The sequence below is a fragment of the Tenrec ecaudatus genome, chromosome 10 (genome assembly GCF_050624435.1).
Source record: "Tenrec ecaudatus isolate mTenEca1 chromosome 10, mTenEca1.hap1, whole genome shotgun sequence".
NCBI classification, from domain to species: domain Eukaryota; kingdom Metazoa; phylum Chordata; class Mammalia; order Afrosoricida; family Tenrecidae; genus Tenrec; species Tenrec ecaudatus.
The window spans coordinates 32,437,964-32,458,902 of record NC_134539.1 but is presented as its reverse complement, the minus strand read 5'-3'; the positions used below and the strand labels follow the sequence as shown (position 1 = coordinate 32,458,902).

At 51.3% G+C, this 20,939-nt stretch overlaps 2 protein-coding genes across 3 annotated transcripts; both read left to right on the top strand.

Moving 5' to 3' along the window:
- Nucleotides 1-858: 858 nt before the first annotated feature.
- Nucleotides 859-4,281, top strand: STOML2 (stomatin like 2). The gene is made up of 10 exons (XM_075560085.1): nucleotides 859-989; nucleotides 1,183-1,320; nucleotides 1,774-1,873; nucleotides 2,005-2,063; nucleotides 2,160-2,261; nucleotides 2,389-2,523; nucleotides 2,673-2,817; nucleotides 2,906-2,985; nucleotides 3,219-3,347; nucleotides 3,987-4,281. Exons 1-10 carry the CDS (start codon nucleotides 945-947, stop codon nucleotides 4,122-4,124), a joined length of 1,071 nt encoding a protein of 356 aa, XP_075416200.1. The 5' UTR covers nucleotides 859-944; the 3' UTR covers nucleotides 4,125-4,281.
- Nucleotides 4,282-6,531: 2,250 nt separating this feature from the next.
- On the top strand, nucleotides 6,532-14,577 carry PIGO (phosphatidylinositol glycan anchor biosynthesis class O). Of its 2 annotated transcripts, XM_075560083.1 has the most exons (11): nucleotides 6,532-6,600; nucleotides 7,329-7,840; nucleotides 8,392-8,535; nucleotides 8,720-8,843; nucleotides 9,124-9,283; nucleotides 9,474-9,653; nucleotides 9,902-11,429; nucleotides 11,960-12,166; nucleotides 12,384-12,601; nucleotides 13,204-13,274; nucleotides 13,414-14,576. In XM_075560083.1, the coding sequence occupies exons 1-11, from the start codon at nucleotides 6,554-6,556 to the stop codon at nucleotides 13,541-13,543; spliced, it is 3,321 nt and encodes a 1,106-aa protein (XP_075416198.1). In that variant the 5' UTR covers nucleotides 6,532-6,553; the 3' UTR covers nucleotides 13,544-14,576. The 2 variants fall into 2 exon arrangements, with proteins under 2 accessions (XP_075416198.1, XP_075416199.1); XM_075560084.1 differs by lacking the exon at nucleotides 6,532-6,600 and having other exon boundaries at nucleotides 6,635-7,840; nucleotides 9,124-9,223; nucleotides 13,414-14,577.
- Nucleotides 14,578-20,939: the final 6,362 nt, after the last annotated feature.

Sequence of the window (20,939 nt, the reverse complement as noted above, 5' to 3'; positions counted from 1 at the left end):
ATGGAGGGCCAAACGAGCTGGGATTGTCCCTCTTTTTCAGAGGTGGCAAAAGATCTTGAGGTAGGCCCTATGGATTCTTGAGGCCTGGTTTTGCTCTTGTGGGTGATATGTTGGGGTGGTGAGGAAGGGATGTAGCTGGGCCAGCCCGAGAAACTAGACTCTGAATGTGGATCGGATTCTTCTACTGATTCTGTTTCTGATGACTGGTCCCTCCCTCTAGCTTCAGTGACCTCATGTCCAACGACAGTCAATAGACCTCTTCAAGGATGTGCCAGGGCATCAGGGGTGGGTGCAGAATGACATATACCAGGCAGGGCTGAACACTGGGGCTATGTGCTGGAACTCTGCAAGGGGACCAAGCCTGACGGCCTGTGATGGGGAAGATGTGCAAAGGGCTGAGGTGCTTTGGGAAAGGAAGGGAGGGGAAAGTCTGGGTCCAATCACCAGGCGATGCAGGGCCCAATCACCATGGCAACGGGAATGGGGTCAGTCCCCAGGGGGAGGGCTGGGTAGAACACAGCAGGACTACTCGAGAATGTCACTATGGCAACCATGGCCACGAGTCAGCTTCAGTCCCCTGGTCGCTATGGTGACAGATGGGGCCATCATATACCCCAGAGGGTAAACTCGGTTTGGGGTGGGGATAAATAACTCGGTGAAAAATATTTGGGGGACCACGGGCCGACAGGGAATAGCCTCCATTTTGGCCACCGTGCCCAGGGACTCTGCCTCAAACTCCAGCCTTGATCTCTCTTTCAGATCGATATTTCTCAGGGAACAACTTGAGGCGCCCAACGCCAAGTAGCTCTAATTGGCTAGCTGTGCGGCGGGGGAGGGGATGGCCGGACGTACTTCCGGGGGCGGGGCTGCAGGAGGAAGGGCTCGCCAGAGCGACGCTCCGCTCCGCGTCTCGTTAGTTCCGGAGACCCCGGCGGCCCTAGGAGATGCTGGCGCGCGCGACGTGGGGTTCTGGGGGCCTTTTCCTGAGGGTGAGCAAGGCCGCCGTCCTCCAGGGGCCCAGTCGGAGGTCCCCTGCATCCCCAGCGGGGAAAGAGCGCATTGCTGAGTTTGGGGAGCAGACGGGCCAGAGGCCATGGTTCCGGACCACGTGAATCCCGCGGACCGCGGGGTGCGAGGGGACCTGCAGACCGGGGTTTCTGCTCACCCTGCTCTTCCGTTTAGGGCTCTCTGCGGGCTCCCGGCCGCGCTCCGCGTCGCGCCTCCTCCGGACTGCCCCGAAACACCGTGGTGCTGTTCGTGCCGCAGCAGGAGGCCTGGGTGGTGGAGCGAATGGGCCGATTCCACCGGATCCTGGACCCAGTGAGACTCTTTAGCGCACCCGGGCCAGTCGGATGCCGGGTTCCTTCAGGACGTGGGGGGAGAGGGGCCAGAGACCTCGCCTACCCCAACAACCCGGGCCCAATCTGACAGAACAGACCCTCGCCCCCATGTTGCCTTTGCCCGTTGACATAGCACCCCACCGGCCATTCCTGAGGATCCCGCCCCCACAACCCTACCTGTGTGCTTAGAGAGTGCTACTTTGCTGACTCCTAGTCTTCTCACACTTTTTCCGGGCGCCTCACATTCCTTTTTTCTTGGGCTTCCCAGTGGTAAGATCCTTTGCAACTCTCTTAAGACTTCTGTCCCGACTGGGGCTCTAGCTTTTCTGGGCATGTACCATCTGATGATTTGCCGCCCGCTCCAGGCTTAGCTTGGATTTCAATCCCAGATAGTCTCCCCCTTACTCTGAAGATCAATGACTCCTCTTCCCAGGGCTTGAACATCCTCATCCCTATTCTGGACCGGATCCGATATGTGCAGAGTCTCAAGGAAATTGTCATCAACGTGCCCGAACAGTCGGCTGTGACTCTGGGTGGGTGAGGGACTCAGGGTGACGGGTGTGCTGCAACCGTGCAGATGAGTGGGTGGAGATGCAGAGCTTAAAAGAAACAGCTCGTTCAACCTCGAGGCCTCACCTTCCCCCTTTGTCCCCTGCTCCCGTAGACAACGTGACTCTGCAGATCGATGGAGTCCTCTACCTGCGCATCATGGACCCTTACAAGGTACCTGCCCCCAGCTTTAGTCCACCTCTTGAGTTGCCCGCCTCACTAAAAAACTCCCTGCCCAGACTTCTTAATGCTCTCCATGCCCCTTTTCAGGCAAGCTATGGTGTGGAAGACCCTGAATACGCTGTCACACAACTAGCCCAGACCACCATGAGATCAGAGCTGGGCAAACTCTCCCTGGACAAAGTCTTCCGGGTAAGAGGGTCCGAGCCAGAGTCCTCCTTTGAAGACATGTGCTTAGCACTCTTGGTCCTTCCGGAGGGTCATGATCAGCCCCGGAGCCTCCGCTGAGGCCATGGAGCTGACACCTCTGTTCTTCCAGGAGCGGGAGTCCCTGAATTCCAACATCGTGGATGCCATCAACCAGGCTGCTGACTGCTGGGGCATCCGCTGCCTCCGTTATGAAATCAAGGACATCCACGTGCCGCCCCGGGTGAAAGAGTCCATGCAGATGCAGGTGGGCGTCCACAGGGGGTCGAGAAGCCCTCAGGCCTCTGGTGCTAGGGGGACCAGGACTCCTTTTCCTGATGGGATGGGTATATATAGTTGCAAGTCGGCGTCAGAGCTCCCCTGGCTTCTTGTTGACGGGTTGCTGGGGGCTTCCAGGTGGAGGCAGAGCGGCGGAAACGGGCCACAGTTCTAGAATCTGAGGGGACCCGAGAGTCGGCCATCAATGTGGCAGAGGGGAAGAAGCAAGCCCAGATCCTGGCATCCGAGGCAGAAAAGGCTGAGCAAATTAATCAGGCAGCAGGTCAGCAGAGTGTAGACTGAGGGAGGAGCAAGGCCTGGCTCTTTGCAGGTTGGTGCTGGGACAGGAGTTTCTGTGTCTCTTTTTCCAGGAGAGGCCAATGCAGTTCTGGCCAAGGCCAAGGCCAAGGCCGAAGCGATTCGCATCCTAGCTACGGCTCTGACACAACATGTGAGAGGCCCTGGGGTGGAGATGGGGGGCAACCAGCAGTGGAAGGGGTTCCCTCATCTAACCTTGGGGGGAGCGATTGATTTTGTGAACTCCATTGACCCCCATGACATGTCTTTTGTCTTGTGATCTGGACACCCTCTCCCCAGGAACCTGACACCCTTCCACTTTCCCCATTCCCTCCCTCCCCCCCACCCCCAGTCTGTGATTTCTAATTGTATCCCCTCTGGCCACAGAATGGAGATGCAGCGGCCTCACTGACCGTGGCAGAGCAGTATGTCAGCGCCTTCTCCAAATTGGCCAAGGACTCCAACACCATCCTCCTTCCCTCCAATCCCGGTGACGTCACCAGTATGGTGGCCCAGGTTAGCATTCCCTCAGGGCCTGGGACAGAGCACCAGTGTGTCAGGGACAGAAACATCACCATCACCACTCATACCCACAGAGGCCTTCAGAAAGCTTTGCACCTGGGATGTCGTCGTCGTCGTCCTCCTCCCCGCCTCGATTCCTTTCCCTATGCAGGATAAATCTCTTAAGAACCCCCACCTTCCCCCCGGGACCAGGAATCTTGAGATGCCTCTTCATGGACAGCTGTGCCAGCAAAATGAGGGGTCCTGCTTTGGGAGATTCTTGCCAGAATTACTAGACCGAATTCCAAAACTTATGAGGCATGACAGAAAACAGACAGACTCACTGCCATCAAGTCCGTTTTAGCTCAGAGGAGCCCTGTAGAACAGTCGAACCACCCCATGTGAGTTTCCGAGGCTGTATCTATACGGGAGCAGGAAGCCTCATCTTTCTCCTAAAGAGCCACTTAGGGGTGCAGACTACTGGCTTTGTGGCTAGCACCCAATACATAATCCACTGTTCCACCCGGGCTGAGGCTTGACAGAAGGAGAAAAGAGAAAACAGTCCCTGGTCTCAGGGCCACGCTCTGTCTAACAGCCATTGGTGGGTTGGTCCATGTCCTCTGCCAGGTGTCCTCATGGTCTCTCCTCCCTCAGGCTATGGGTGTTTATGGAGCCCTCACCAAAGCCCCAGGACCAAGGGCCCAGGACCCGGTTTCCAGTGAAAGCAGCAGAGCCGCCCAGGCCACAGATGAAAATCTAAGTGAGGAGCTTGATCAAGTCAAGCTGAGTTAGTGGAGCTGACCGGCTTTGGCCACCCACGGAGGCTGGGGACCAGGAAGTGGCACTCCCAGACTTTGGCTTTGGCTTGCCTGCCAAGTATATAGGGTTTTTTTAATTTTTATTATTTGAACTATAATCATGTAATAAACACACTATGGCAAACCAAGAACTGTCTTTGATGGTGAAATGAAGTCAGGGAAGTTGCCAGCTTTTTCCTTGGACATCCCTCCAGCCCTGCCTAGGCGAGGCCTCCCTGGCAAGAATGCACCTCCTGCAAAGTGAACACAGCCTACAGGCCCTCGGGGAGGCTGTGGCACAGGTGCAGGAGTGGATCACTGCTGAGCTGCAGTTGAGGCAGGTGGCTAAGGGTTCTGTGCGGGGAGAGGGCTGGCTTGGCAAGGTAGTACTGCTGAGTGCTCGTCAAGTCATGGATTGAAGATGCTGCTCATTCATTCATTGCAAGGCATTGATGCCTGCCATGTACCAACCTGAAGGCGCAAGTTTGCCGCGTACCAAACTCATGACCCCGTGGTCCTGCTTTGACAGCATGGGAGATCAGATGGGGCAGAGACCAGCTTTCTGACTGAGGGCCTCTGGCAATCAATGGTGTTTGCATGTACGTGAGGGCATCACACGGGATGACACGAGGCCAGGCCAGAACATGCTAAGGTCCAGAGCTTGGGAAATGGGACTGGGGGGGTGGGCTTCAAAGAGTTTGTGGGGAAATCCCAGGACAGGTAAGGAGTGTGACTAGAAAACGCAGGACTAGGGAGAGGGGTTTGGACTATAGCAGCAACCAAGGTCACAGTCACCTTTGGCCCTCCAATTCTTCATCCCCTATCACTTCCTCCATAACAGGTAAAGGTCATATTAATGCTTGAGGAGGAACTCTCCTGCTACAATGTGTTGAAGGGATTTGAGTTGAGAGGAAGCTGGGAGGACAGTAAAAAGCCTTCAGGACTGGACTGAGGTGAGGCAACTGGGATGAAGATGGGGATATGACGACATATTTCTGAGTTGGGTTAGCCAGTTGTTTCCTAATCCCTATTCCTTGAACCCCATTATTATATATACCAGGCAATGGAGATACAGTAATACAAGTCCTTGTCCTCCATGAGTTTACATTGTATTTTAGAAGGACAAATCAGAGGTAAGATGAATTACGTTACAGGGCAAGTGAAAGATGAAGAATTGGGGGGTCAAAGGTGGCTGTGACTGGTCGCTGCTATAGTTGGTGAGCAGCAAACAAGTTAGAAAACCACAAGGGCAGGAAGAGCAGGACTAAGACCTGCATTGTGGGGGTGGGTCAGATTCAGCACTAGAGGGTGGGGGCCCGGGGCGAGTAACCCAGCGGACAGTCCAGACCATCTAAGATCCAGCTAGCAAGCTCTCCTGTAGATAGGCAGATCCAGAGCTAGCCCGGTACAGTAATCCTCTCGTGCTACCAGTGTTACGCTGGGTGCACTGTTTACTGCGTTAGCTTTCCTGCACAAGACCTCAGAAGGCATTGAAGTTGGAGGATTTTAGTTAGAAGGCTAAGGTGTGCCTGACCCAAGCCAGGGTATTATCAGCCACTTCATATGCATATGAAAGTTGGACAAATGAGTAAACACAACCAAGGAGCTGATGCCTCTGAGTCTTGGTGCTGGTGAGGAATACTGAAAGTACCATGAACTGCCACAAGCACAAACAAATCAGTTGTCAAAGAAGGAGGGCCAGAATGCTCCTTAGAAGCGAGGATGGATGATGAGACTTCATCAGGTACTTTAGGCATGATACTGAGAACAGTCTCTGGGAAAGGGCACCATGCTTGGTAGAGAATTTTGGCAACAAAGAGACAGCCTCAAGTTTGCTCAGTAGCTTCAACAATGGGCTCAAGTATAACCATTGGGAGGGTGGCACAGGACTGCATAGGGACACTGAGTCTGAGCCAACTGATAGCACCTAACAACATTTTACAGGTAAAGAAACATTTAACTCAGTTAAATAATGCCTAAAGACAGCTAGAATTTAAGCTGATTTTAAAAGCTTTGCTTTAATTGTCGAGTGAATAGTGGTTCCCTGGTTATTGTAGTTTAATAAAATAACTCTTGTTCCCTTTCTGCCCCCCCTCCCCTCCACCACCACCACTGCACAGTCACTGTAGACACCATTCCAACTCAAAGTAACCCTATAGGACAAGGGTATAACTAACTGCCCCTGTGAGTTTCCAGGGCTACAAATCTTTAGGACAGAAAATCTCATCGCTTCCTGCTGTGCAGCTGGTGTGTTCGAACTGCTGACCTTGCTAAAATTAGCAGCCCAACAAGTAACCCATTACACTGCTAGATTATTACCTAGTCAACCCTCCCAGCCAACCCTCGCCCTCGCGCCAGCCTCCGAGGCGCCGGCAGATGGCGATGAAGCCCCGGCGGGCCGCTCTGCCCGGCCTGCGCAGCTCTATGGTTCCAGACCCCTGCCGCCGCCGCGCTTCCGGGCGCCTCTCCAGGTGAGCCAGGGTCTCCCGAGAACCCCCCCACCACCCAGACTCCTTGACCCCCGAAGTGTGGGGTCCTCTCCAGCCCACACAATCTGACGTGCTCAGTACTTGGGTCAGCGTGTCCGCGCAAAGGTCGAGGAGGCACAGCCGCCGGGACGCTCGGGTCGCGGCCAGGCCCAGCAGGCTCTAAGGCCATCGCGCCAGCTCCACTTCACGGGAGCCCCAGGGAGGTCGCCCCTAGGATCCTGGCCCTGGAAACGGAGCGTGACTCTTCCCCTTGGTTTTCCCGACCCCCGCCAGGCGGCGCCGTCTGCCCGGCTCGGGCTCTCCCGCGGCTGGAAGCCCTGACCGCCCACGGGGCGCTGAGATTGGCGAGATGAGTCGCGGAGAGACTGGCAGAGTAACATGCCGCCTGAAATAAGTTGGCCTCAATGGGCTGTGTTTTTTGAGCGTGAGGATCTCTTGGAGTACAAGTGCAAATCCTGGTGCAGTAGATCGGGGATGGGCCCTGCAAACCAGCATTAACAGCCTCTCCAGGTTGATGGTGATGACCTATGGAAATACTGGGAGAGCTAGTTGAGAATATTGCATTGGGATGGCTCTAGGTCTGCTTATTTACCGGAGCGCTTCCAACTGGAGGCCGTGTTGGCTGGGTTTGGGATGGAGGGTCTGGACTGGCCACTGGGTTCTCTCCCCACCTTGACCCTCATAAGTGTCAAATCCTCCCCCATCACCAGAATGCAGAAAGTCCTCGTGCTGCTCTTCTTGGCCTGGGTCAGCTTCCTCTTCTACGCCGGCATTGCCCTCTTCACCAGTGGCTTCCTGCTCACCCGTCTGGAGCTCACCAACTACAGCAGCTGCCAAGAGCCCCCAGGACCTGGGCCCCTGCCCCAGGGCGGCTGGGGCGAGCCAGGGGCCTGCTGGATGGCCTCCCGTTTCTCCCGGGTTGTTCTGGTCTTGATAGATGCTCTGCGTTTTGACTTTGCCCAGCCCCAAGGCCCACCCATGCCTGGGGAGCCTCCTGCATCCTTGCCTTTCCTGGGAAAACTGGGCACCTTGCAGAAGATCCTGGAAATGCAGCCCCATCATGCCCGGCTCTATAGAGCTCAGGTTGACCCGCCCACCACCACGATGCAGCGCCTCAAGGCTCTCACCACCGGCTCACTGCCCACCTTTATTGATGCTGGCAGTAACTTTGCCAGCCACTCCATAGTGGAAGACAATCTCATTAGGCAGCTTACCAGTGCAGGTCAGTCTGGGCCCCTTTGGATTAACCTTGTCTGATTCATTCTCTAGGGTTCAGAAAGCTAGGACTTTGGGTGCCTGTCTGTATGTTTGTGCTGTGAGGCAGCGGGCTCTGTATGGGGGATAAAGGAGAGGTAGGAGGTTTGGGTTTTGCCTTGTGGAGCCTCAAATCTGCAGAGGTATTGGTTTTATCTTGGGGAACTCAGTAACGTTCAGGGGAGAGGGAAAGAGGAGAGGTGGGCCTGGTACCATTGTAAAAGGAGAGAAGAGAGCCAAGGGATTGGTGCTCTGTCCACAGGTACTCATTGACTTGGGAAAACCTGGGTGCACCCGGGGAAGAACCGCATCTGAGATACCCAGGCCCTAGCAGAGCGTTTTACACGAACGGGGAATCAGAGGTCTGAGTGGAGTGTGGTTATCAGGGGAAGACACCGTTCAGGCTTTGAAGGAGAAAGAATTCATGGGTACAATTGTGACTGGGAGCGCATGGCTGGGCTTCCTGATGGGTCTGTAACAAGCCATTTTCCTTTTTGCCTGCCCTGAATCTCCCTGCAGGAAGACGCGTGGTCTTCATGGGAGATGATACCTGGAAAGACCTTTTCCCTGGAGCTTTCTCTCGAGCTTTCTTCTTCCCATCCTTTAATGTCAGAGACCTTCACACCGTGGACAATGGCATCCTGGGTCACCTCTACCCGACCAGTGAGCACAGGGCCAGAGGCTGGCCTGGCAGAGGGTCTGGGGAGGGCTGCTTCAGTGCACAGATTCTGAGCTTCCCATTGGAACAAGGGCCTGGGTTTGTGTCCTTGAAGATGAGGGAGGTGTCAGCGCCGGGGGCTGCGACAGGGACCTGGGTTCCCTGTGCTCAGTGTTCTCTACTCCGCAGTGGAGAGTGGTGATTGGGACGTTCTGATTGCTCACTTCCTGGGTGTGGATCACTGCGGCCACAAGCACGGCCCTCACCACCCTGAGATGGCCAAGAAACTTAGCCAAATGGACCAGGTGATCCAGTGAGTGTGGGATTTTGGCTGGAGTTGTGGATGTGTGTCAGAGAGCAGCAGCAGCGAGGCCCCAGGAGAAAAAAGTGCTGATCTTCTTGGATAAATTATGTCTTTCGCAGACTATTTTCTGAAGCTTGGGGGTCTCCACCTATTCTATTGCAGTGGAGAGCCTTGGGCTGCAGGGTAATAGTAGGGGGTGCCCCTTCGCCCATGGGAATCAAAGCTAGAGTTGAATGTGCTCGGAGAAGACGCTTCATCTCTACTCCCTGACGTATTGCTTGGCTCCCAGGGGCCTTGTCGATCGCCTGGAGAATGACACGCTGCTGGTGGTGGCTGGGGACCATGGAATGACTATGAATGGGGACCATGGAGGGGACAGTGAGCTGGAGGTCTCTGCTGCACTCTTTCTGTACAGCCCCACAGCCCTCTTCCCCAATCCCCTGCCTGAGGTGAGGCCTCCGTGTCACAGTTTCTGGTGGGGTACTCAGCATCCTTTTGAACCTCTCATTTAGCCTCCCACCCAGTTCATGATCCTGAACCACACCCTACTCTCATGTCTGAACTAGGCCTCATGCCTTCCATCCCAAATAGTATCTCCTACTCTGTTAGGAACCCTGGGACCTTGTGCTTTTTCTCTAGGAACCAGAGGTGATTCCTCAAATCAGTCTGGTGCCCACGCTGGCCCTACTGCTGGGCCTGCCCATTCCATTTGGGAACATCGGGGAAGTGATAACTGAGCCGTTCGCAGGGTACAAAGACTCCCAGCCCCACTCCTCTCTTCTGACCCAAGCCTCCGCTCTCCATCTCAATGCTCAGCAGGTAGGTAAGGGGGTGGGCTTCCGGGTTGGCAGAGGTAGAGTGGCCATATGGGAAACATAATGACCACTCCGTTGTCCTTTGTTCAGTCGTGACCCCAACCTCCTTAGTCACCTTCTCCCATCATCCCGCTTTCCCCCTGTCCCAGCCAGGGTTTAAGACCTAAACTTTAGGTGCCTCTTTTTATAATACCTACACTTGCCTCCTTTCCAACCTCCTTCTCTGACCTGCCCTCTGACCTTTTCTGCCAGGTGTCCCGATTTCTTCACACCTACTCAGCTGCTACTCAGGACCTCCAAGTTAAGGAGCTTCGGCAGCTGCAGAGCCTCTTTTCCAAGGCCTCTGCTGACTACCACCAGCTTCTCGGGAGCCCGCAGCAGGCGGAGGCGGCACTGCACGCTGTGATCGCCGAGCTGCAGCAGTTTCTGCGCGGGGCTCGAGCCATGTGCATCGAGTCTTGGGCTCAGTTTTCTCTAGTCCGCATGGCAGGGGGGACCGCCCTTTTGGCTGCTGTCTGCCTTCTCTGTCTGTGGGCCTCCCAATGGACAGTGTCTCCAGGCTTCCCTTTCAGCCGTCTGCCCCTGATGCCAGTGGCCTGGAGTCTGGCTGGGGCCATACTATGCACTGGACTCCTGGCAACTACTGGACTGAAGTTGGAGCCCGTGGTCCTCGGGGCTGTGGCTGCAGTGGGCTCTCTGCTGCCTTTTCTGTGGGAAGCCTGGGCTGGCTGGGGGGCTAGGAGGCCCCGGGCAGCCCTGCTTCCCACTCCTGGGCCTGTCCTGCTCCTCCTGCTCATTCGCTGGGCTGCCTTCTTCTCAGATAGTTTTGTTATAGCTGAAGCCAGGGCCACCCCCTTCCTTTTGGGATCCCTCATCTTGCTCCTGGTTGCTCAGCTTCACTGGGAGGGCCGGCTTCTGCCACCTAAGCTGCTTGGAGTCCCCCGCTTGGGCCCTTCAACCCCAACAAGCCCCTCGCAGAACAGTAACATGCATGCCCTGGGGCTTTGTGTCGGGTTGCTCTTCTGTACAAGGCTAGCCGGACTCTTTCATCGCTGCCCTGAAGAGACACCTGCTTGTCGCTCCTCTCCCTGGCTGAGTCCTCTGGCATCCATGGTGGGCGGCCAAGCCAAGAATCTGTGGTACGGAGCTTGTGTGGGGGCGCTGGTCACCCTGTTAGCTGCTGTGCGCCTCTGGCTTCGCCGCTATGGTAATCTCAAGAGCCCGGAGCCCCCTGTGCTCTTTGTGCGCTGGGGCCTGCCCCTCATGGGCCTGGGCACTGCCGCCTACTGGGCATTGGCATCTGGGGTGGATGAGGCACCCCCGCGACTGCGGGCCCTGGTCGCTGGAGCATCCGCCTTGCTGCCTCGGGCCGTGGCAGGCTTGGCTGTTTCAGGGCTCATGCTGCTGCTGTGGAGGCCTGTGACGGTGCTAGTGAAAGCTGGCCCAAGTGCCCCAAGGACCAGAACTGTCCTCACTCCCTTCTCAGGTCCCCCAACTTCTCAAGCTGACCTGGAATACGTGGTCCCACAAATCTACCGGCACATGCAGGACATGTTCCAGGGACAAGTAGAGAGGACCAGTGCACAGGGCCCTCTGACTGTGACTGTCTATCAGTTGGGGAGCATCTACTCGGCCGCTGTGGTCACAGCCCTCACCCTGCTGGCCTTCCCCCTGCTGCTGTTGCATGCTGAGCGCATCAGCCTTGTGTTCCTGCTTCTGTTTCTGCAGAGCTTCCTGCTCCTGCATCTGCTCGCTGTGGGGATCCCCGTCACCACCCCCGGTAAATACCCATCTCAACCTGTTGGTCCAAGCACAGTGCCAGGGATGGGAGGTCAGGCACTCATGTTCTTGGGAGGTGGAACACCTCAGGCTCTCATGCCCCACCAGTTTGGGAAGCCCTCCTGATCTCATCTACTGACTCCCAGAGCTAACAGCGTTCACGAGGGAGGGAGGGAGGCAAGGAGTCAATTCTGACACACAGCAAGAGGAGCATATAGCCTCAGCTTTCCCTCACGGAGCAGCTGGTGGATTTGAACCATTGATCTGTGGTTAGCAGCCCATCACTTACTTACCCCACAGCACCACCAGGGCTCCTTTCATGAGTGGCATAGGAAATCATCCACACATGAGAGCTTGGAGAGTCAAATGAGGGTGATGGGCCTCTGTGTGTGTCAGAGGGAATTAAAATAGCAGAGTGTTGACTGTAAGGTGGGGGAGATGGGCATGCATGTGTGTGTGCGTTAACAGTGAATAGGGGCAGAAGGCTGGGGACTGGGATGGGATGATAAGGAGATATATTTCTACCCTCAGGTCCTTTTACTGTGCCATGGCAAGCCATTTCTGCTTGGGTCCTTATGGCCACACAGACCTTTTATTCCACGGGCCACCAGCCTGTCTTTCCAGCGATCCATTGGCAGGCAGCCTTCGTAGGATTCCCAGAGGGTCATGGCTCCTCTACCTGGCTGCCTGCTTTGCTGGTGGGAGCCAACACCTTCGCCTCCCACCTCCTGTTTGCAGGTACCTTCTTGCCCCATCCTGACTTCCAGTGCTGATGCTGGCCTTGTAGAAGGAAAATAAACCCATGGCTTTGAGCGAGGACATAGGGTTTGGGTGGATCTTTGGCACTCCATGACCTAGTCTCATGGGAATCTGAGCCAGCCAGTGTGATTGGGAACCATGGTGGACATGTCCCCGGACTCTGCGTTGACTCCAGCCCTGTCCTCCCCTGAGGCAGTAGGTTGCCCGTTACTCCTGCTCTGGCCATTTCTATGTGAAAGTCAGGGGTCCCGGAAGAGGCGGCAAACCCCAGGGAATGAAGCTGAGGCCAGAGTCAGTCCCAAGGAAGAGGAGGAAGAGCCCCTAATGGAGATGCGGCTCCGGGACTCGCCTCACCACTTCAGTGCAGCTCTGCTGCAGCTGGGCCTTAAGTACCTGTTTGTCCTTGGTGTTCAGGTGGGTGCAAGGGAGAGGTCTATCGGGGGGGAGGGGGGGGGCTGGTGATCTTTTCTTGTGTGTATATATCACATTCTCCAGTTCATACGTTGTTAAAGCCCTGGGAGGAAGGCTGGACTAAAATATCGATCGGTGAAGTGGTTGCCCAAGGCCACCAGACTCAAATGGGAGTATGGAGACTTGAACCTGGGTCTCCTGAATCACGACTCCAGGTGGTTTCCTCTCACAACCTACATCTAGGCTCCGTATTGGGGAAGGGTAACTTCACGAGTGCAGAGACTGGAGAAGCTGATGTGATGGCCAGGAGTCTTCCCCAGCCTGTGTCCTGGATCCTCCCAGCCTCCAGAGGCAGAAGGGGGGTGGTGCTGGCATCTTCCTCCACTGGCACACAGAGCCAGAGTGCTGGCATCCCAGATACATAGTAAATTGCCTGAGGCCACACAGGCCGTACTTGGGAGAAGACAATAAGTGGATCCCAAACTCACAGCTTCAACCCTCACTGCTTTCTTCAAATTCTTCACAAGAGTTTATAGCAACCCTTCCTTTGTCCTGCATCTTCTTCCCCATCGCGAGTAAGTCTGGCCCCTCCTCTCCTCCTTTAGGTTCTAGCCTGTGCATTGGCAGCCTCCATCCTTCGACGGCATCTCATGGTCTGGAAGGTGTTTGCCCCTAAGTGAGTGGACTTGCTTATGCAGTAGAGGTGGGGTGGGAAAAGCTTGGAGCAAGGTGGGACCAGAGTGGACAAGGCTTTGCCTCTGCAGGGAAGAGGCTCAGCATCAGCATCTCCTGAGATTCTCCACCTTTCTTTGCAGGTTTATTTTCGAGGCTGTGGGCTTCATTGTGAGCAGCGTGGGACTTCTACTGGGCATAGCTTTGGTGATGCGAGTAGATGGTGCCGTGAGCTCTTGGTTCAAACAGTTCTGGCCCAGCAGAGGTGACTGAGGCTACAGGAGCGGGCTCCTGAGAGCTGAAGAACAATGTAGCCTGGCCAGTACGGGTGCTGGATCGTCTGCAGGAGGCTCCTGGTTATACCTTTTGCCATCATGCAGCCAGAGACGATGGCCTCTGGGACTTGACTATTTTATGATTCAGACTCAGTGGAGCCTGATCCTGTGACTCCTGCCTTAGGTGCAGGTGGAGGACTAAGAGGTGATTTCCAAAGTGGAATAAAATATTTTATAAATATGTGTGTCTGAGATTGGGGGTGCTAATATCCCACAGGGGATGGGGGAGGGTGAGCCACTTCTCCTACCAGACGTCATCTGCATGCCTGGCAACACCTGAGAACCTTTGTGACGGGCTTGGAACTGTCTGAATTCACTACCCTACCTCTTCCCAAATCACTCCTATTACCTCACAGGCCATTTTCCTTTGCCAGGCAACACATTTGATGGCGTTTCTATGCTTTGGCTGCTAACAGTGTATGGGTAACACTGAAAACAAGGTTGTATGTATGGACTGTGATGAGTTGTACAAGCCCCCAATAAAATGATTTTTTTTAATGCCTAGGCATTCTGGAGCCTGCAGACTTGGGAAAAGACTTGTCATGCACTGTGATAGTTAAGGCTTATTGTGCCAACCTGACCGATAAACCCATGGGGTTAATTGAAGGAGAGAGAGAGAAATGGCTCGGCGAGCCTCGCCTTTCAGGTTCTCAGGTCTCTTGCTTTCTGAGGGTCGGACCAGGGTGCAGCTGTCTTAGCCAGTTCCTTGCTTTAGCTGGCAAGGCTCTCTTCCTGCAAGACATCCCTGAAGAGAAGCCACATGGACCTACCCCGATGCAGCCCTGGGTGCTGGAGCAGCCGTGTGGAGACCCCTGCCAGCGCTGAGATGCTTACACACTCACTGATTTGTCTTTCCTCCTGCACTTGGTGTTAACTGCATGTGTTTTGTGAGTTTGAGGACCTTGTAGATCTGTGTTGGCCTTATGGGCTTGGACTGAACTGGGTTGGGATATTATCCGAATGTACACTTATATTTTATATAAAACTTATATACATCTGAGTTTCTATGGATTTGTTTCTCTAGTCTACCTCGCCTAACTCATACACTAAGTATCTTTGTTGGTGTAGTACAGGGGTCCTCAAACTTTTTAAACAGGGGGCCAGTTCACTGTCCCTCAGAGCCATTGGAGGGCTGGACTATAGTTTTTAAAGAAAACTATGAACAAATTCCTATGCACACTGCACATATCTTATTTTGAAGTTAAAAAAATGGGGCACAAACACCTGACGGGCCACATAAATGTCTTCAGCGGGCCACATGTGGCCTGCAGGCCGTAGTTTGAGGACGCCTGGTGCAGTTCTGCACTGGGCTACTAACTGCAAGGTCGGCAGTTTGGAAGTACCCACTACTTCTTTGGAGAAAGAAGAGGCTTTCTACTCCCCCCAAGAGCTCTGGTTTTAGAGAGAAAGGAGTACAAGGGAAGATCACTGCATCCAGGGCCTACCGTGGAGTTCTACCTTTATTCTCTTGTCCCTTAATTCTAGTCTCAGCCTCTTCTAGAAGGAAGTCCTAGGCATTATTCTCCAAAGCTCCTTGCTGATCATTACTCTTCACGGGAGCTCCAGATACTGCTGCGTCCCCTCCTCTACGGTGTCCTCTCACTCCAGAATAGTCCTTGCTCTTCTGTTCTTAAAGACCCTCACTAACTCCCAGCCTATGCCTGTTCTAATTAGATCTACTTTTCTACCCTGTCTCACCAATTACTCCAAACTTGAAGCCTCAACTATTCGTTGTCTGCTCATCCTATGTCCCACGCCCTCTTTCCACCCTACCCCTCCTGTGCTGGCATGCGGCCCTCTCGGAGGAGAGCTGGGTCAAGACTAGGTAGAGTTGGAGGTTAAGCCTCCACAGGACAGGGAAAGAGACCGCTGAGGGAGAGAAAAACATGCTTGAACCATAGGTCAGCACCTATGAATAACCGACCTTGGAACAAGCAAAACCTTTTGGCAAGCGAGTCAATCCAAACTCAGCGACCCTGTAGGGTTTCTAAGGCGGTGCATCTTTATGGAAGCAGACGGCCACATCTTTCCCTTAATAGAAAACTGGCAGGAGTCTGAACAGCTGGCCTCTGGCTAGTGCCCCATTGCTTTAGCCACTGCACCACAGACTCCTTACCTTTGAAGAGGAGGAAAAAGAAGTGGAGTAATTGAAGTAAAAGTATTGATTGTTGTGGTTAATAGCTAACCATTCCTAGCGCTTCTGAGGTCAAATTGATAAGAAAAGTACTGTTTCAGGCATTGAGAGGATTGGTCGCTGGTGACCCTGGGGGTGGGGTGGACATTTAATAATGCAAGGGGAGATGGAAAGCCCCAGCTGGCTTGTAAGAACAAGTTAGAAGAAGACCTCCTCCTGCCTCCTCCTGTGAGCAGGCAGCAAAGGCTTTCTCCATCCCTAGGGTGGTGGTGGGCAGGATTCGGCTCCAGCCTGGGCCCCTCTTGCCACCATCCCCTCTCCTGTTTTTTTGGTAAGGAGCCCCTTGCTTAGGGCTGAAGTTTGTTCTGCTGATCTTCCAACCACTATTTCCCTGATTCTTTAGAGGAAAAGGGTGATTAGCACATTGATTCATAATATTAAAAAATTATTAATGACATCCCTACCTTTTACTTGACATCCAAGAGCCTGTTCCCTCCTAATTCACTGTTTCTTTCTTTGGTTTAAAAGAGCCACTTTCTCAATTCAAGTAATCCCTCAACACAGAGCAATTTGTGCTAATAATCGGCATTCTGAGATGCCCACCTTCCTGACATGATCACTGAAGACAAAGCGGGTGCATAAGCAAATGTAGTGAAGAAAGCTGATGGTGCTCGGCTACTTCAAGATACAGCATCTGGGGTCTTAAAGGCTTGAAGATAAATAAGTGGCCATCTAGCCGAGAAGCAACAAAGCCCACATGGAAGAAGCACACCAGTTTGTGTGGTCATGAGGAGTGATGGGACCAGGTATAGGGCATCAAAGACCCCGAATGAAAAATCATGTCACTGTGAATGGGCTAGGGAGTGTGGAGTTGAAACCCAAAGCCAATCTGTAGGCAATTAGACATCCTCTTACAGAAGGGTGGCGGGGAGGAAACTAGCCAGTCAGGGTGCAGTAGCACCAATGAAACACAACTTTCCGCTAATTCAGCGATTCGCAACTTGTGGGTCACGATACCTTTGGAGGTCGAACGACCCTTTCACAGGGGTCTCCCAATTCATAGCAGTAGCAAAATTACAATTATGAAGTAACAACAAAAATAGTTTTATGGTTGGGGGGTTGGGTCATGACAACATGAGGAACTGTATTAAAGGGTCACAGCATTAGGAGATTGAGAACCACTGCTCTAGTTCTTTAATGCTTTCTCACCCGCCCCCTCACTATCATGACCCTAATTCTACCTTACAAATCTGACTAGAACACAGTAAGTACATGCATACAGATAAGAGCTGGAAACACAGGGAGTCCAAGACAGATAAACCCCTCGGGACCAATATTGAGAGTAGCCATACCAGGAGGGGAAGGGGAAGGTAGGAGGAGAAAGTGGGAACTGATCACAATTATCTACCTATAACCCTCTCCCAGGGGGATGGACAACAGAAAAGTGGGTAAAGGGAGACATCAATCAGTGCAAGACATGAAAAAATAATAATTTATAAATTATCAAGGGTTCGTGAAGGAGGGAAGGAGGGGGAGGGAGGGGAAAAGTGAGGCACTGATACTAAGGGCTCAAGTAGAAAGAAAATGTTTTCAAAATGATGATGGCAACAGATATACAAATGTGCTTGACACAATGGATGGGTGGATTGTGATAAGAGTTATATATCCCCCAATTAAAATGACTTATTAAAAAAAATAATAAAAGAACTGTTTTGAGATACTCTATATGCCACAAAATTCACTGGGTTATTATAAATTTATGGAGTTCCACCATTATGGCAATTTAGGTTGTTTTTCTTTTTGTAACAGTTTTATTAAGACATAAGTCACATACAATTTGTCCACTAAAACTATAATTCAGTCAAGTTTGGTATATTGCCATACAAGTATGAGAACATTTTCATCACCCCAAACAAACTTCATCCCCTTTAACTGTCACCCTTCAGTCTCCGCACCCATCTTATTCCTCAGTCCAAAGCAACCAAAAACCTACCTTCTGTTTCTGTAAACTTGTTTATCTTGGACATGTCGTCGATGGCGTAATGGGTTATGTGTTGGCTACAAACACATCCAGATTGCAATGGATGAGCCTCGTCCTGGGAAAATCACCCTCGTGATCATGGTATCTCCCCTGCCAGGTAAGTATCAGCCTAATGTTTTTAAACCTTATCTGGGTTGTAGTACATATCAGTACTTCATAACATTTTGTGGCTGAATACTTGATCAACTATATGATACTTGATCACTCAATAGTTGATAGACATTTGGGCCATTTCACTCTTGGGCTATTATGAATAATAGTTAGTAGTATGAATTGTCATATACATTTTTGTTTGAATACCTATTTTCAGTTCTCTTAGATGAGATGTACATATACCAAGAAATGAAGCAGAACTGCTAGCTCATATGTAACCCTGTGGTTAAGCTTTTAGGAACGACGAGGCTGTTTCCCAAAATGCCTGGAGCAGAGTATGTTTTCACCAGCAGTGAGTGAGTAAGGGTTCTAATTTCCCTGCATTCTTGCCAATGCTTGCTATCATATCTTTTTTATTCTAATCACTCCAGTAGACCTGAAGTGGCATTTTATTGTGGTTTTGATTTGTATTTCCTGATGTTGGACATTGTGTGTGTGTGTGCGTGCGCCTATTGATCATTGATCAGTCTTTACACATCCTCATCAGTTACTATTAACTGTGTTTTGGGTAAAGTGGGGCTATTCTATATGTTTTTATATACTGGGATTTTAATTTTGTGGGTGGTTTTCATTTGCACTTCTGTGAAGGGTCATGAGGAGACACCCTGGTGGCGCAGTGGTTAAAGTACGAGGCTGCGAGGTGAAAGGTCAGCAGTTGGAACCCACTAGTTACTTACAGTGCAGGAAAATGTATGAGTCAGTCTGCCTTCATAAAGATATGGGATCAGTCTACTCTCTTTTTTAGGTTCTCTGCACTGGAATTCACTCAAGGGCAATGGGCTTAGGTCTCATTTGAAAGGCTAATGAGTACATTTTAGGAGCTTCTAAACCAATTCAAATGATTGTGTGTGTGTGTGTGAAATGTCTATTTCTCATATTTTCAATGGTCTTAAAATTTTTTAATGAATGTGTTTTGAGAGATTTTATATATTGACAAAACCAGTTCTTTTGTTTTCTTCTTTAAAATTTAAAAAAAATTTATTTTATAGGGGGCTCTTACAGCTCTTATCACAATTCAAACACATATCCATTATGTCAAACACATGTGTACATATGTTGTCATCAACTTTTTCTTTCTTTTTAAAATCATTTTATTGGGGGTTCATACAACTCTTATCACAATCCATCCATCCATCCATTGTGTCAAGCACATTTGTACATTTGTTGCCATCATCATTCTCAAAACATGTTCTTTCAACTTGAGCCCTCAGTATCAGCTCCTCATTTTTTCCTCCCCCTCCCACGAACCTTTGATCATTTATATTCTTTCTTTGTTTTTGTTTTTGTCTTACACTAACTGCTGTCTCCCTTCACCCACTTTTCTTTTGCCTGTTCCCCTGGGAGGGGGCCATATGTCCATTGTTGTGATCAGTTCCCCCTTACTTCACCCTCCCTTCCCTTCCCCTCCTAGTATTACTACTCCCCTTAGTGGTCCTGAGGGGTTTATCTGTCCTGCATTCCCTGTGTTGTGAGTTCTCATTTGTACCAATATACATGTTTTGGTCCAGCCGGATTTGTAAGATAGAACTGGGGTCATGATAGTGCAGGGAAGGAGGGGGCATTAAAGAACTAGAGGAAGGTTGTGTGTTTCATTGGTGCTATATTGCACCCTGACTGGCTCATCTCTGCCTTGTGACCCTTCTGTAAGGGGATGTCCAATTAACTACTAATAGGCTTTGGGTCTACACTCTGTCCTCTACCTCATTGACATCAATGTAATTTTTTGGTTTTGTTTTGGATCCTTGATGCCTGATACCTGATCCCATCAACACCTCATGATCGCACAGGCTGGTGTGCTTCTTCCACATGGGCTTTGTTGCTTCTCAGTTAGATGGCCACTTGTTTATCTTCCAGCCTATAAGATCTCAGATGCTGTATCTTTTGATAGCCGGGGACCATCAGCTTTCTTCACTACATTTGCTTTTGTACCCGCTTTGTCTTCAGTGATCATGTAAGGAAGGTGAGCATCACAGAGTGCCTTGTTAATAGAACAAGTGTTCTTGTGTTGAGGGAAGGCTTGCGTGGAGGCCCAATGTCCATTTGCTGCCACAATACTTTCTATGTACATATATGTGTACATAGATCTATTCCCCTATCATTAGATACCAGTTCTTTATCAGATATATGATTTGCAAATACTTATTCCCCACACAGTGCCTTTTCTCTGAATTTTCTTTTTTTTTAAATCATTTTATTAGGGGTTCATACAACTCTTATCACAATCCATTCATACATCAATTGTGTAAAGCATGTTTGTACATTCATTGCCCTCATCATTCTAAAAACATTTGCTTTCCACTTAAGCCCATGGCATCAACTCATTTTTCCCACCCCTCCCTCCCTCCTGAACCTTTGATAATTTATAAATTAATATTTTGTCTTATCTTACACTGACATCTCCCTTCACCCACTTTTCTGTGGTATGTACCCCGGGTTGTATATAGATCCTTGTAATTGGTTCCCCCTTTCCACCCTACCCTCCCTCCACAACCTTCTCTGAATTTTCTTAATGGTGTCTTTGTAACACAAGTTTTTAATTTAATGAAATTGTATTTTTTTAATTGCACGTTTTTTAGTACTTTTAGAATTATTGCTTAACTGAAGGTCATGCAGCAGTTCTCTTAAGTTTTCTTCTAGAAGTGTTACATTTTTTTTCTCTCTTCTCATTTAAGTGTGTGACACCCTTTTAGTTAATTTTACATGTGGTCAGAGGTAAGGGTCAAAGGTCAGTATATCTTTGTTTTTTCCCCAATTTTTTTGCATGCCAAGTCAAGTCTCTCAATCCCACTTGTTGAAAGGCTGGGGTCAGCAACTTCCGTTGGCACAGACAACACAAGCCTGCAGGCGCCAGGTGCCGTGCCCGTGAGACAGCGGTGACAACATGTTCCCTGCTTCATGGGATTCCCTACCTCATGCCATGGACAGTGAGCAGGGACAGGCTGGGACAATCCAGGAGGCCTTGGCGGCCCATTAGTTTCTTTTGGAGACACTCCCAGGAGCGCCGGT